The following is a 16,168-nucleotide window of genomic DNA, read 5'->3' as shown; positions in this document are numbered from 1 at the left end:
CAAAAATTTGACTTTGAAGTATCTGTTTGTGCCACCTGGTGTTTCTCTTCCCCTCCATTAGAAGATCACGTGTGCCTGCTGGACTGCATTGCCCTAGACTTGCAGGAAATGGACATCTTTGCTGCAGAGCACCTGCAGCGTCAGTCCTGGGACAGCGGTGGCAAACCCACCGAATCCTCAGACCTCATCTTTCCTTCGTACTCGGTCCGTCGCACTGGAGACAACCTGCTGAAAGACTGCTGCCGCCTTAAACTGAAAGTGGAACGCAACCTTGACAAGTACGTCTTTTTTTAGTCTAAAATTTGTGATTTTTTCACAAGGAGGTCAGTCATTCACCTATTGGTAATAGTTTTACATGCTGGCTGTCTAACTCTTTGATAAAAATAAAAATGCCTTCTCTGCTGGGAAATGTTTGGACCTGACATTCATTCGTGTGGATGTTATTTAGACATGTAGCCCCCACCTAGACCAGACCAGGAACCCCCACAGCAATGACACTCCATGAAAAATGGTTTAGGAACAACTAAAAAAAAACATAAAAATAGCACCAGGTGTTGACCTGGCCTCCTTGAAAATGTCAAATCCACTAGATCCCAAATTGATCGAGTTTCTGAGGGATGCACTGAAACTGTGCATGGAAGTTTTTTTTTCTCCTGTACTGATCATTCACACACCATCAGGGAGCTGAGCCATGCGGTACCCGACATGTCCATCCACGGCAGCCTGTCGTCGGTGCACTGCTCCCTGGACATGGAGCACTACCAGCTGATCAGGGGGCTTCTGGAGAAGAACCTGGGGGAACCTGTTGAAGAGTTCCTGCGACCTTACAACCTGCAGGACCCTAGCACCCATGTGAGGACGTAGACAGACATATAAACACACTGTGTACTGCATTTTAGCAACATAGCAAACACTTTTCTTCTCTCAAATCTACTTAACTTTGCAGCTATACATATGTCATATCGTTCAAATATGGCTTGATTATGATGTTATATGTTTTTCCATTGATTGCAGTTGGTTTATAACACAGGTTATATTTTCCAGTATATATATTACAAAATGTGCATAGTATTTTATACTCAAATATACCAAAAATAGCCTTGTAACCTGTTCGGATGTTGTGTCTCCCTCCAGACGGTGTTGAGCGGAGATGTCTACATGAACTTGTCGTTCCTGGTGGACATGATGGATGTCAGTCTGGAGCTCCTGGAGAGCCCTAAGCCCACAGAATGCAAACGATCATTAGCAAGGTGTGTGTTCTGTGAGATGAGATGAGATTAGATAAGATAATCCTTTAATCCTTTAATTTGCAGTGTTGCAGCGGGTTAAAGTGCACACAGAGATAATAAATACAAAACAAGGGAATGTCTTTGAATATGTCACGATGTCCACTTGCGGTTCAAAGTTTCAGTATATACCCACAAAACATTATTTCATTTATTCATTTTCCATAACCGCTTGCCCTCTAGAGGGCCGTAGGGGGCCAACTGTAATTGGGCAAGAGCTGGGTAAACCTTGGACAGGTTACCGATCTAACACAGGACTAAGACAAAGGAACAGACAACCCATCGCGCTCATATGCACCCCTATGGCCAATTTAGAATCTCTGGTTATCCTAACAAGCAGGCCTCTGGACAGTGGTTAGCTAGAAGGTTCTGGGTTTGGACCGACTGACCAGCTGGGTCCTTTTTATGTGGAGTTTGCTTGTTATTCCTGCACCTACAAAGCATATTTTCATCAATATTTCAATTACATGTAATCAAAGACAAAACTGAACAAGCAAATGAGACCAGCTCCATGGTGCAGGTGGAACTGTAGTGCTGCTTGGGGTTTCTTATGAAACTGCTTGAAAGTCCATCTTGTGTCACAGTAGAGGGTTCTTTAAGTTTAAATTTATGTCGTTTTCATACTTTTGTTTCCCTTGCAAAGGTTCGACTTCATGAAATCCAAGCTGCTCTTTGAGAGTTTCTCCAATGGCTCCAAGTCTGTCAACCTGGTGTCCCACTCCCTGCTGGCGTACGACACTCGATACAACGAGAACGATGCGTCAAGTAGAGCTTCTGGTCGAGATGACGGCTCGAGGCGCAACGTGTTTCACTGCATCCTGCAGCCTTCCAAAACGGGCACTAACCGGGCGTCCTTACAGCTGGAACTGCATTATCGGTAACTCATGGAACATTCTCAAACGTAGGAAGAAGATAAGGTTGTGGTTGTTTTAAGATGGTCACTTAATCTGCGTTCCACCATCCCTTCAGATCCACGCGGGACTCCTCCTGCTTCACGGTAGTCCTCAACAACCTCAGGGTCTTCCTCATCTTCGACTGGCTGCAGCTGGTGCGAGACTTCCTGCGGTTGCCGGCTGAGAAAGCGTCGAGCGTCGCCAAGCCTCGTCAGCGCTGGCCCAGCAACAGTAGCTCGGAGTCGGGCGCCCCCGGGGCCGTTATGCCCAAGACGGTCAAGAGTGGGGTTGTCACCAAGAGGTCCACGGTGCCGGTCACCCAGGACCGATATCTGGAGGTCAAGATCAACGTCACAGGTCAGAGGCATGGAGGAAATTAAATGTGGTTATGGTGTGTTTGTTGTGGGAGGCCACAGTGAAGCTTTATTGCCTCACTACCAACCACTCAGAGCAACGTCTTACTCTGTGAAAAAAGCCCTTTAGAGGCCTATGAGCTTGCAGGAATTTGTGTTTTAAGCAAGCACATTATTTGCTTATCGAACTTAAAAATGTCATTGTGCTGCATCTTGACAAAAAATTTCTTCTCATGGGAAATTACAGCTGACCTGCTTCCATGAATCTCTAAATGACGTGGCCTGTATATCTCTGCATTTTTAATAAAAAAAAATGTTTACAGGTACCGAGTTTGTTGTGGTGGAGGACTCCTCCTGTCTGGATACCAATGCCATCATTCTGAAAGGCACCACCGTCCTCACATACAAACCTCGTTTAGTGGACAGACCCTTCTCTGGCAGCCTGGCAGGAATAGAGGTCACATCTCAGCACTTTTTAACTAATTTTAAATAATACGGACACTACTATTGGTGCCCCTATTACCCATAGTGGTCTAAATAATGTACATTGGGGGTAGTGACACGTAGTAATTGGGGGTTTTGGTGTTTAATATTTGAGTGTTGGGTTTCTGACCATTTCAGAGGTTATAATTTCTATTTGTTTATTTTAATCTATCCCCAGGTGTTCTCCTGCCGGCTGGGCAGTGAGCAAGAGACGGCGCTTTCCATCATTGACCCAGTCAATGTTCAGGTTGAGCTGTGTGGGAGTCCCACGTATCAAAGCAGCTCCGGTCTGTTGGATGCCTTCAATGTAGAGGACATCCCACCACTGCTGGAGGTTAGCAACTAAAACCACCAGCATGTAACTGTAACAGTGTGGGAATGCTCTTTAAATTCCTATAGTAATGGCACTCATTGATGACAGTAGCCATCCCCAGCAGGATGCAGTATTATGTAATTGCATGTATTTCCTTCCCCCTTTAATTGTTTTATGTGATTCATTGGCAGATTCAGTTTCCTGCTTTGGACATCCGTCTGTCTTACAACGACATTCAGCTCTTCTTGGCCATTGCTAGGTCCATACCCACTACCAGCGCTCCACTGCCTCCTGACTCTGAAATCACCCCTGCTGCACCCAAAGACAGCTTCAGGAAGAAGACTGAGGCTCTAATAGGTACGTAAAGGCCGGTCCAGAAAGAGAATAAATAATCAAAATGTTTTACGGACATAATGGTATGCAAGTCTAACATCAACATTTGTCTCCACAGAGGGCCAGCTAACCCATTTACAAGATCTTGGTTTCAGGAAGGACGACTGCAAGAGAGCCCTGCGCCACTGTAAAGGTAAACCTTTAACACAGCCCCCCGGTTGAAGCAAAACTTAATTGACGGGTATTTATTGAAAACCTCCTTTAAAAGCCACTTAAAGCCATTTGTGACCCTCAGGTCAGCTGGACCAGGCTGCCACTTGGCTCCTGGAGAACGCTGAGAACATAGCGGGACATCCCAGAGCCAGGGCTGACTCCGGTAGCAGCAGCCATTCAGCGCCTCTGTCAGGGGTGGAGGTCAAGGCTGAGAGCATCTGCATCTGCTTCATCGACGACTGCATGGACTGTGACATACCACTGGCTGAGTTCACCTTCTCCAGTAAGTCTCGTTTACAAAAAATAAGCCAAAAGCTGGAATTGTAAACACAATGAAGCTACGCGCTGCTTCATTTAGACCAAGGTGCATGGAGGAGGAGAACAAATTGTGGAAAGGTCAAGACTCTGGCAGCACTTGTTGTAAATGAAACAACTTCATTAGACGTATAGATATAAGTCTAATAAAGTTGTTCCATTTACTACAAGTGCCGCTGGAGTCGAGATCTTTCTGCAGAACCTGTTTGACACAACATCTATCAGATCTACTCTAGAATGCAGCTACATGTTACCATTAAGCTACAGCTAAATGCCAACTGTGCTTGATTTTCAGCCTGTTTATGATCTGCAAATTCATTGTCATTGCAGGGCTTTACGTGCTGCAGCGCATCGGTTCCACCCAAGAAGGTAACGCCAGCTTCACTCTGGCCGGAGACTACTACAACAGGGAGTTGTCAGGTAACGTATTTAATATTTACGGTTGATCTTCCTCAGTTAAAGTCAGCTTTAAGTCTGTTCAGACTTATAAAAACCCAACAATAAGATGTTGAATAAACTATTGTAAAACAGTTTGATACCTGTTAAAACCAATGATTTATATGGTGGCACCTTGTACATCAAAGTGAACAACAGATTGTTTGGATCCATAGACTGTATAAAATATTGATGATGCGTCCCCACTTCTTCTCATTAGTCAAAGTGACACTAGTACTGTCCTATAGTGGAGCCATGATATCAGTGACCACCGACCACCTCTGCTCTACCACTTACAAAGAAATGTTGTATTATACATTGCATATTATTATATTTATTTACTTATTAATTTTTTTTTACTCTTTTTCTGCTCCTTAAAAATGTACTTTTGAACCTGCATCATATTAACTACATAAAACACTGAATTTGGTGTGTATTTTAGTGTTTTAGTTTGGCCCAAGCCCCGCCCACTAACACGGAGGGGGTGGAGCTTATGACCTATACTGCAGCCAGCCACCAGGGGGAGCTCTACTTGCTTTGGCTTTAGATGCTGTCTTGGTGTCCACTCTGTACAGTCTGTGGTTGGACCTAAAAGGAGAATGTGTAGATTAAAACCATGTCTCAGTTTAAGACATTGGGACAAATAGTGATTTTTTTCCCCCGTAGAATTAACAAAAACAATAAGATAGTAATTAGACTGACCTTGCAGTCTCCTAAAGGCATTTAAATGTTATCTTTCTGCGTTTGTGCGTCAGGCTGGGAGCCCTTCATCGAGCCCTGGCCCTGCTTCCTCTCGTGGCAGCAGCAGGCCGCCGGTCGTGTCCACCCTCCACGTCTCAAGATGGCGATTCGAGCCAAGCAGAGGCTGGATGTCAACATCACTTCTGTCCTGCTGGGTAAGTGCCTCGGAGTTTGGAGGCTTTCCAGTTCAGCCAGCGTTGTATAAAATGTTGAGCGTGTCTGTGTTTTGCCCTTCCAGACCAATACAACACCACTAAGAGCTCCTGGATAGCAGACTACTGTAACAAGGAGGAACCTGCCCCCCAGTCTTCGCTCAGCCTGCCCTGGATCGGCTCCTCCGTGGACCCTCCCAGCTTTGGACAGAGTGAGTTACACTGATACACCCACCACAAATAAATAAAAGTGTTAATTTCTATAATAGCTGTGGGAGAACAGTTACAGGGTTGAATGAAGTTGAGTTAAGCGTTGATTTTGATTTGTTTTTGCACTTAAACTGGTTGTTGTTGTGGAGCTGAAAGCGTGTCCTCCTGTGCTTGTTGCTTGTGCACAGTTATTAGTGTACGTACGGACTCAACAGACGTCAATGTCAGTGTCACCGGTGCAAAACAAAAGCAAAATAACAGCAGGTCTCTCTGATGTCGTCCAAGCAGAAGAAATACGCCTTATTATTTTATTATGTTTTAAAGAGAAAAGTTTGGGTTTGGGTGAAATTTGGATGAAACCTCAACACGAGTTGTTAAAGGTTTTTGATACGGATGAGGTGCCCCTCAGCACATTTTATTTATTGATAAATAATCCGGTACTTTTGAAACGGTGCCGGTGCTTAAAGAATGGAAAACATCCAAACTTTGTCCAAAAACAGCGTCTCGTTATTTTTAAGGCATTTTGTGACGTGTAAGTCGAACAGAGTATTAATTTAAATCATAGAAATACGACTAAGAAATAAATGAACCAATGTGAAATAAAATTCACAACAATAATTACACATAAAACCACTGACATGTGGTCTAGCAGACTGTCAGAGAGGGTACATTTATCTGCTTTTAATAAAATGCAATGCATCATCAGATATTTAATCAAATTCAAGATGTTGCACGATGTCTCCTTCGTGCACTTGTTGCGGGTTGTAGATGCTGCATCTGTTGAGGTGAAGTACAACCAAACTTTTAATCGTTTGACCTTTGAAGGTTCACTTCCATCCATGCAGCTTTTTGTTCTGGTTACTACCACGTGTGTTACAGGGTTTATACGCAAGTATGGAAAGTAAGGAATTTGATTTTATAAATTTCCAGATCTGGAAAAAGTATGGAAAATGAAAACTAGTGCATGGATAAATATTCAGGTTTCCAGGTTCATGTGCAAAAAAAAAAAAAAAAATTTGTATGAGCTACATTACCTGGCTTCTTTAATCTTCTGGAAATTATTTGGTGACATGACAACATATATATTCAGATTAATGAAAACAAACGATTCATTTATTTAAATGATACACAACTACTGAACTCGAACATAAATTTGTTTTTTTACGTCTGGATATTAGGATCATCCTCCAGGTGGTTTTACTCGTCATGTGGTGTCATGTTTTAACTTTAAAGATAATAATCAGACTCTCAATAAGTAACTAAAGCCGTCAACAAGTGTTGTGGTGTAAAAGCTTTACTTCTGTGTGTGTGACAGTTTGTCTGTGAAGGTTTTTCTTGAACACGTCTCATCCAAGTCTTCATTTCTAAAGGACCGAGAGTTTAAATAGAAACATCTGTGGGTGTTATACATCAGAAGCTCACACGGCTTTTATCTGTGGGTAGTTTCCTGTAGTCGGAGGAGACTGTTTCTTTTTGATGCCTACAGTTTGAAAGGATGATGAACCACTAACCCTCTTGTGTGCTCGCTCTGCATGTCTCTCTCTCTCTTGTAACTCTCTCTCTTTGCTGTCAGGTGCATCTCTTGCTCACCTTAGAACTAGGAGCACAGCCAGCTTGACCTGCCTCGAGCAGCAGATTCACTCCAGAGGTACAGTTCAGAGTGTAGCCGCCCGGACAGTCTCCTTCAGCAGCACAGTCCGTGTCAAAGCTCTCACTTAGGAAAGGTCCAACCAAACCGTGTTAGAGTCTGAACTGGTAGATTTCAGTGCGTAGTCGAAGAGAGTAGCTACATGTGGAAATGAGTCGGAAAACACTCTGAAAAAGGTTTCATTTTTATATCTTTATTTCATCTCATCTGGTGCTTTAGCTGCACTAAAATCTGCTGCACGGCTGAAGGATCACTGATGAGTCTCTAGAGTTACAGCATGCCTTGTTCTTCATCCTCCTCCTCCTCCTCCAGATCAGTTCATGTCTTTGCTTTAACAGTTTTGCATGAGCAGCATGGTTTTGTGGATGTGTTTTCCTCTGAATTTGTTGTAAAATTGACATAAATACGCAGCAGTTTCTTGAGCTTTGTGAAGGATGTGTCAGAGTGGGCTTTAAGATGCTTAATATATGCGATATATCGATCAGCCACAACATTAAAACCACTGACAGGAGAAGGAAATAACGCCTGTCACATCTAACTTTTGGACCTGGGACCCCTGGTACCCCATAGCAATGACACTACTTGATTCCAGCAGACGTCCCCAGCAGGATGCACAGACGCTCACACAAAAACACTTTAGGAATAACTCAAATAAACGTGAAGAACAGAATAAGGTGTTGACCCGGCCTCCAAATTCACTAGATCCCAAACTGATCCAGAACCTCCTCCCCTCAACCGATAGGACCCAAAGGCCCCCGATGAGGCACAAGGGAGACCTACACAATATCAGGAAGGTGGTCATAATGTTATGCCTGATTGGTGTACGTTAACACTGACTATAAAAGTTGATGAAACAAGCATCACTCAGATGAGTAGGACTTGAGTTTGTTTGCTTGCTTGTAGTTTACAGCTGACTCTACGTCATGATCTGTTCTCTGTGTTCATGGATAAACCAAGCTGATTATAACCACTGTTACTGTTATAATCACCACTATAAGGATTCATTTTCATTACGAAAATTTATATATATTTTTTTTAAAGCGGTGCTCCTTTGTTTTCTCCACACTGAGAAAGGAACTCTCCTCTAAACATAGTTCTGCATCCAAGCTCACGTTGCATAAACCTCCCGCTGACGTCCGATAGCCTGCGTAGCTGTAGCATCGAGTGGCTTCTCAGATAGTTTTCCTGGCCTTTCTTTATGTGGAACACTGGTGGAGTACCGCTTTCAGGAAAAGAAAAAAAAATAAATCTGCAAGTGCATGATGTTAAATGTGGCACTAATGCAAAGAGCCACGTGCACTCACTTTGTTGACGCTTCTGTTTTTCCATCAGACGTCAAACTGTCCAAGAGGAGGCAGCCATTCGTCCCGTACGCTCTGCGGAACCACACGGGCTGCACCATGTGGTTCGCCACTCTGACCACGACCCCCACGAGGTAAGTGTGACCAGTCTGAAGAGACGGCACGTTATGTCATGTTGTTATAAAACACAAAACATCCTAAAAATAAATGGTGACTGACAACAACAATAATGTAGAAATAAAAAGAGAAAATGTCAGTGTGTGCGTGTTAATTGTTAACTCATGATCAAAAATAATGATAATGATCTGTATTAAAGATATACAGTATGTCTACATAGACGTTACATTACTAGACACCAGTTAAATGATCTTTTAAACATCTTTTAAAACATTTCACAGAGGAACAAATTTTTGCTAAGAGGGAAAAAATCATTCCATTACTTCTTCAGCACCTCTTCATCATTAACTTTAGACCAGAGTTCGTCAATGTTTTTCAGGCCAAGGAGCCCGAACTACCTACTATATCTGTTCTACATTTATTATTATTATTATTTTGCATTCAATATTAAACTAATCATCAAATATTCCTTTTTTTTATTTCAAACATGGATCAGTTTGGTGGCCGTGCAACTGTCATAAACATAAACATACCTGTTTATATCATGCACCGTTAGCTTCTCCTCTGCTAATACTGCAGCATGTCTCTGAACAGGCTCTCGGTCCATTGCATTAAACCTGACAGAGTCAGTGTGTAATATGCTGCCTGGTGATTGGCTCAGCAGTGATAGGGGCGGGGCCTATTGTGGACAGGAGGCTTAGTTGAGACGGCTCCTGTGTCCCTGAATGAGTGAAGAAGCGTTGACTGAAAGATAACGTCTTCTACCTCCGTTTATTCCTCTACTAGAATATGTTGGATTCTCTTGTGTACTGATATAACATAAAATAAATGTCCCCAGTTAAAGTTCCTCTCATGTTTGCCCTCAGGGTGGCGCTGTCTCACAGCAGCAGCGCAGACTCCATCTCGGACGTCCACGGTCCAGGAACCGACGACACCCACAACGTCAGTCAGTGGAGGGAGGTGCAGCCCGGAGAGGAGATTCCTTTTGAGTTCGAGGCCCGCGAGAAATTACGTCACCGGTACGACTTCACAGATTTCAGCGCTCGATTGCAGACGTTACTGGTTTTTCTGACACTGAAATCTGACATTGATATGTGTGAGGAAGCTCTTTGCCAAGTTCATCACGTACAAATCATTAATACTGTTTTAATTAAATATGGTGCAGAGACAGCATACGACCATGTCTACCAATGTGCATCTAGAACTGAGACTTATTTAAAGCCTTAAATATGAATTTCTTGGGCAGTTTTGGTGCAGACTTTGTATTTTAATAGACTCCTCAGATGGAGTTAATCAGATAAACATCATATTTGGTAAGTGATATGTGAATGCTTTAAATAAATTGTAAAGTTTGTGCAGTTTGATGAACGTCATATCCATTGCTAATTGGATAATTTCAGTGTTTTTAAAAAGTAAAAAATAAAGTGTCTTTAACCAACAGTCGGCCACATTAATAATCCATAATCAAGCACTTGTTAAAAGAATGAAACATACTTTTTTACATCCTTTAAAAACCTTTCTAACCACTAGCACTTGACTTCAGCCCAGATGCATTAACTGGTAGCTTAAGAAAACCAACAGATTTAGAATAACAATTTAAAAGATCAGTCAGTTTATATTGAAATCATGCTGAAAAAGAGTCAGAAAGACGCCACTTGTGAAACAGATACAAGGAAATATAAAGTCTGATGACTAGTCACCAGGATCATGAGCCTCTGTAGAGTCAAACTGTTCAGCAGATGACTGATAACGTTAAGTTTCACTACATTTTTTTGCATTTGTTGTTTAACAGCGTTAACATCCTTTAGAAACATCCCTGACCTTTGTCTTCCTCCTCTGCAGACACACTCACGAGCTGAAGCTGCACCAGTTGCTGGTGAGAGTGTGTGGATGGGAACAAGTCAAACCCGTGTCCGTGGACAAAGTCGGCGTTTTCTTCCGTTACGCAGCTCCAGACAGAAAGAACTCGTCCAACACCGTAAGTACGACTCACAACTGGAAAAACTCATGTTGAACAATGAGGGGGAAAAAAAAACAACTTTCTGGAGGTTGTGACGATTCTCTTTTGTGCTTTACCCTCCCACAGGTTGGGAGCCCTATTAGCAGGACCAACATCATCCACCCACATGTTTATGTAAGTCTGCCATGTGGTTGTTTGTGGGGTTTTACACAATCTGACAGCTGCACAGCAAACGTTTGGTCTCATTTTGAGCAGAGGATGATAAAAGAGTCTTTGCTTTTTTTCCACTAAACCTTGAACCATGATCGTCTGAGCATCTCTACTAACACAGGATTTGTGTTTTTCAGTGAATATTTCACTGAATCTGACAAAAAGTGTCCAATTATTATTGATCAGATAATCAGTGCAGTGACTGAGCAACGTCCCAAGAACAAATTAAACATTTAAAGAAGTTAATTGGGGCAATGAAAGAGGTGAAATGGGATGATTTATTATTAGATCAGAATAATTCAAATAAAAACCTATTTTTTATTTATTTTTTTGCCTCCCCTCAGTTCTCGGCCCTGCCTCCTGTCAGAGTCGTTTTCTCCATCACGATGGAGGGCAGCGCCAGGAAGGTCATCACTGTCCGCTCCGCCCTCATGGTGAAGAACCGGCTGGATGTTCCCATGGAGATCAGGCTCGACAGTCCCTCGGCTCCCGACAGTAAGACACTGCTCCATTTTCTATCCGTTTAATGTTCCTTTTATCTCTCCATCTGTTGCACCCAAGCCCAAAATGTTCAAGGAGCCCATTGTTCTTCAAGGAATTGTCGTTGTTATGAACTACTTAAAAAAATGTATGGATATATTTGGACCTAACTTGCTTTGAATATACTCACAAACTCCACATAATGTCCTCAAGTTTCTGTAGGACACGTTAACTCTTTCTTTGACGTCAGTAATTTCACCATCTCTTTACAGAACCGGTGGTGTTGCCTCCCATCCTGCCGGGCCAGGCCCTGGCCGTCCCCCTCCACCTGACATCCTGGCGTCTACAGGCTCGGCCCAAAGGTCTGGGCTCGTTCTTCTGTAAGGTTCCCATCCACTGGACCAGCGTGGAGAGGCCCGGAGAGGTCAGCAGCACCAAGAGGGAGTGTCAGTCGGCGGATTTTGATGACAACCAGAAGCGCAACTTCAGGTAGATTTTTATTTTTTATTTTTTATTTCACCTTTATTTAACCAGATAAAAAGACCCATTGAGACCGTCTTTTTTGACCAAGAAAGGCAACAGCACACATATAAACATTAAAACAGAAATACAAACTGTTTAGTGGATAAAATGCAGGAGTGATGACTTCAGTAACAATTTAAAAACACAGGCACTGGTTTTAGAATAGAGCGAAAAGCCTCAAATGAGAGAAATTCAGACATTTTCTGCTCAAATTAAAAAGTTTTCAAAGCAAAAGGAGGCAGAGAAAAACTCTTTTTACCCAATTCAGGAACAGCCAGGTGCAAAATGGTCTTAGTGGTGTTTAATTCTCTGAAGAAAATACCATAAATAGCCAGGAACCAAACCAAGAAGAGCCTTGTAGATCAGAGTCGTCCAGTGTGTAAATCGTCTTGCATTCAAAGAAGGAAAGCTAGCATTAGCATACAGTTCCCTACATCTAGTTATAAACCTCAAAGCAAGACTGTAAACAGCTTGTTGACGCGCACATATGTACAACATCGCCATAATCGTTGAGTCAACTCAGTAAAATGTTTTGTTACATCTTCCTGCTTTGTTTCAGGTTTTGTGTGGTCATCAAAAAGGAGAACTACCCGGACCAGCAACCCGCCAAGACGCAAGCCGCCAACAGTGCGAAGCAGATCTATCGCCAGCCAGGCCACTCCATCTACCTGCTGCCCACCATGGTGCTGGCCAACCTGCTGCCTTGTGACCTCAGCTTCTACATCAAGGGAACGTCCATCAGAGGCACATTGAAGCCGGGGAAAGAGGCCGTGCTTCACACCGCCGACACTTCCCAGAACATGGAGCTAGGTGAGCGGCGCCTGAACCGACGCCGGCTGGAGGTAAAGTAAGCTGAGGCGCTCTTGGTCTCGGTGTTCATAATTTTCTTCTGACATTCTTCAGGAGTCCTTCTGGAGAACTTCCCCGTGTGCAAAGAGCTGCTGATTCCTCCCGGGACTCAGAACTACGTGGTTCGCATGAGGCTGTACGACACCAACAAGCGTCTCTTCTGCCTCACCATTCGCATCATCCTGCGGGCGCAAGGGGCCCTGAAGATCCTGATTTCTGCCCCCTACTGGCTCACGAACAAGACTGGTAACCGTGGCTTTTATTGACTGCTTTGAGAACAACCGTCTCTGTTTCCGTCTTACCATAACTTTTTTATTTTTTTTAAATTCCTCCTCAGGTCTGCCGTTAATTTTCCGTCAAGATAACGGCAAGGTTGACGCAGCGGGGCAGTTTGAAGAGCACGAGTTGGCCCGAAGCCTCAGTCCATTGCTGTTTTGCTACACTGACAAGGAGCAGCCTGCAATGTGAGTGTGTTTATTAGCGACAGAACCATAGGTTTATGAAGACGACAGCTTTGAACTATTCATTTCAGATAAAACTCTGAGATTTTCTCTGCTCCCCTCAAGAGAGAAATGTATGGCCAGGAAACAGGTGGACAAAGATGGAAAAAAAAAAAACGTGGCAAACACTTAATAACTTTAAATTATGACGCTAACGTTAGCTAAGAGCTAAGAGCGCAGAGTTACGTTACTGTAAAGCTTTTTTTTTAATAAAAGGTTTAACGTTGGCTTAACTTCATGCTGTATTTATGACATGATTAATTGATTTAACATCATGGAATGACTATGAATTGATGACAGATAGTAGTTAGTGAGGGTCTTTCTAGAATACCCAGCTACTTGTTATAAGATAACAAGTGTAATAACCTTCCAGGAAAGTGAAATTACAGTTGTAAAACATCATATTTGCTGTTAAACGCAACATCCCCGCTTCTAGAAACCTCACTTTGTTTTTCACCTTCAAGTTAAGGATTTTCTACTTTTGCATCTGCAGGTACAGACTGAAGATTTACTTCCCGTATGAGTATTTTACCTTTCCTTGAATCTAACATCCATTACACAAATATGAGTCATATGCAAGCCTTTGAAGTTTAAAAGCATTTGGGTCCCTAAGGAATTACATTTCTGTGTTTTTAAATATTTATTTTTGGACTGTAACTACCTCTGCAGACTTTCCCCAGAAACCACTGACATATCAACATGTTCAGCTTTTTGAGGACATTCGTAAGCTAGTCTGTTTCGTGAAAAGGTACATCCTGTAATGCAGAGAGTGGGCAGCAGAATAGTGAGTGTAATCAAAGGGTGTGTGGGGACTTGCTAGATAAGATACGAATAGCAACTCCTTCATGTCCTGATTAGCATATACGTATGAGCTCATTCTAATCTTTCAAAAATTTCCATTGACATTTATGCTTGCTCTCTGTAATTAACATTGGTGAGATTGAATTTATATCATATATTTTATGAAAAGTCCCAAAGCTTCTCCAGAGCTTTGTCAAATGTGCTGCCTCACCCTCTTGTACTTTTAAAGTAAAGTGTTCTGGCTCCCGGTGCTTTCTTCTTGCGTCTTCTTCCCTTTTTATACCCAGCTGTTTTTGAATGAGCTACTACCTTTAAGCAAAGTCTGTCTACCTTCATCCCAGGTGCACGATGCGGATCGGAAAAGGCATCCACCCAGAGGGAGTTCCAGGCTGGTGCCAAGGCTTCTCTCTGGATGGAGGTAGCGGAGTGAGGGCGGTGAAAGTGATCCAGCACGGGAACAGGCCCGGCCTCATCTACAACATAGGCAAGTTGGTTTATCTGGGAAACGTTACAGTGTAAATTCACTTGCAGACGTTCTACAACGACTCTTTCGTCGGGTGCGTTATAGGCAGTTTAGACAGCCCAGATCTTAACGTAATAAGTGACATGCACCTCTCCAGAAACAACCACCAGAGCTGTGATTGGTCGACTTGGTAGAAGTGTGTTTCCACTTTAGTATTTCTGGCTGCTTCTCCACCTGCACAATTTTTGAACTGAACTCCATTGTTGAAAGCAAAGCAGGAAGTAGTGTGTTTATTTATTTGTGTATTTAGTTAGCATTGCATGCTAAATTTCATCCGCAGTCCACAAACTACAAACATGGGGAAAAAAATCAACACAGTACAGTACAAAAGAGGTGTGTGTGTGTGTGTGTGTGTATATATATATATATATATATATATATAAAAACGATGTACAGATATTACGAGACATTAAGAATGCGCACAGGTTTGGTTGAGTTGGATCCAGTGAACTGAAAGTTGGACATTTTTTTTTATCCTGATGGGTAGTTTGTTTCAGTTTAAACTTCCCTGAACTGACAGAGTAAAGATTGATCATCTGAACTTCACCAAACAAACCCCTCTGGTTGCAGCCCTTGTCCCAAAGCTCCTGTTGGGTTTTCTTTTTATAAATTCTATCAGGCTACGTACATAGGTTCATTATTATTTATGTCCTGCAGTACTATAAATAGGCCTTTAGACATGCACAGTGAATAAATCTTTTGCCTAGCCTATCTCCTGTCTGGCAGCCCATAAAACATGTGTGCATTGTATTTATTTATTGTTCTGTACTATTTTTCTGCAGCTTCATTTCGTCCAGTCTTAATAAACTTATTACAAATGAATCTATAATTTCCGTGCGACATATATCTCGACTGTTGTTGAAGCTAAAAGTGTTTGTTGGCAGAAGCGGTCTGACATTGTTCCCTGTCTAATCAACACAGGTATTAGCGTGCGCAAAGGAAAGGGACGCTACAGGGACACTCACATCGTGACCTTTGCACCCCGCTACCTGCTGGACAACCGCTCTAAACAAAGACTGGCCTTCGCCCAGAGGGAGTTTGCAAGAGGAAAAGTAAGAACAGTGAATTAGATAGTCACAGATCTTCCTACTGATTGCAACATCTCCAGTTCAGTCTGTATCTCTGCTGTCAGAATGCAAAAAGAAAATAAAGACATCCTTAGTTCACATCCTTAGTTCAGATTGATTAATTCTTGCTGGTAATGAGCTGTTGACAAGTTGCATGTCTCCTAGGGCACGTCCAACCCTGAGGGCTACATCTCCACCCTGCCGGGCTCCAGCGTCGTCTTCCACTGGCCTCGAAACGACTACGACCAGCTGCTGTGTGTGCGCCTCATGGACAACCCCACCTGCACCTGGTCTGGAGGCTTCGAGGTGAACAAACCCAAGTCCTTTCATGTAAACATGAGGTGAGCAACGTTTACCGACACCTGATGCACTCTCCACTGTAAACCCATGTTTAACTCTGTGCTTGGGCTTTTTAAATTTTTTTTTACAAGATTTCAGATGTGTTACAGATGACTGATACCAC

At 42.8% G+C, this 16,168-nt stretch overlaps 1 protein-coding gene across 3 annotated transcripts in view; it reads left to right on the top strand.

Annotated features, from left to right (window-relative positions):
• The window catches only part of vps13d (vacuolar protein sorting 13 homolog D), a 44,293-nt gene that overhangs the window by 16,723 nt on the left and 11,402 nt on the right, over positions 1 to 16,168 (top strand). For 2 of the 3 annotated variants that reach the window (XM_047585083.1, XM_047585065.1), the window contains exons 27-52: positions 62 to 278; positions 681 to 852; positions 1,135 to 1,250; positions 1,930 to 2,163; positions 2,256 to 2,536; positions 2,856 to 2,989; positions 3,194 to 3,349; positions 3,520 to 3,685; positions 3,780 to 3,854; positions 3,957 to 4,157; positions 4,520 to 4,609; positions 5,380 to 5,520; positions 5,604 to 5,729; positions 7,301 to 7,375; positions 8,708 to 8,810; positions 9,660 to 9,812; positions 10,636 to 10,771; positions 10,880 to 10,927; positions 11,308 to 11,458; positions 11,716 to 11,932; positions 12,525 to 12,775; positions 12,869 to 13,060; positions 13,152 to 13,278; positions 14,457 to 14,599; positions 15,560 to 15,690; positions 15,871 to 16,046. In XM_047585083.1, coding sequence (XP_047441039.1) covers positions 62 to 278; positions 681 to 852; positions 1,135 to 1,250; positions 1,930 to 2,163; positions 2,256 to 2,536; positions 2,856 to 2,989; positions 3,194 to 3,349; positions 3,520 to 3,685; positions 3,780 to 3,854; positions 3,957 to 4,157; positions 4,520 to 4,609; positions 5,380 to 5,520; positions 5,604 to 5,729; positions 7,301 to 7,375; positions 8,708 to 8,810; positions 9,660 to 9,812; positions 10,636 to 10,771; positions 10,880 to 10,927; positions 11,308 to 11,458; positions 11,716 to 11,932; positions 12,525 to 12,775; positions 12,869 to 13,060; positions 13,152 to 13,278; positions 14,457 to 14,599; positions 15,560 to 15,690; positions 15,871 to 16,046 — 4,012 coding nt within the window. The remainder of the gene's footprint in view (positions 1 to 61; positions 279 to 680; positions 853 to 1,134; positions 1,251 to 1,929; positions 2,164 to 2,255; positions 2,537 to 2,855; positions 2,990 to 3,193; positions 3,350 to 3,519; positions 3,686 to 3,779; positions 3,855 to 3,956; positions 4,158 to 4,519; positions 4,610 to 5,379; positions 5,521 to 5,603; positions 5,730 to 7,300; positions 7,376 to 8,707; positions 8,811 to 9,659; positions 9,813 to 10,635; positions 10,772 to 10,879; positions 10,928 to 11,307; positions 11,459 to 11,715; positions 11,933 to 12,524; positions 12,776 to 12,868; positions 13,061 to 13,151; positions 13,279 to 14,456; positions 14,600 to 15,559; positions 15,691 to 15,870; positions 16,047 to 16,168) is intronic. The other variant, XM_047585075.1, reaches the window with a different exon arrangement.

The sequence above is a fragment of the Mugil cephalus genome, chromosome 1, assembly GCF_022458985.1.
Source record: "Mugil cephalus isolate CIBA_MC_2020 chromosome 1, CIBA_Mcephalus_1.1, whole genome shotgun sequence".
NCBI lineage: Eukaryota > Metazoa > Chordata > Actinopteri > Mugiliformes > Mugilidae > Mugil > Mugil cephalus.
This window is presented reverse-complemented; position numbering and strand designations above follow the sequence as displayed.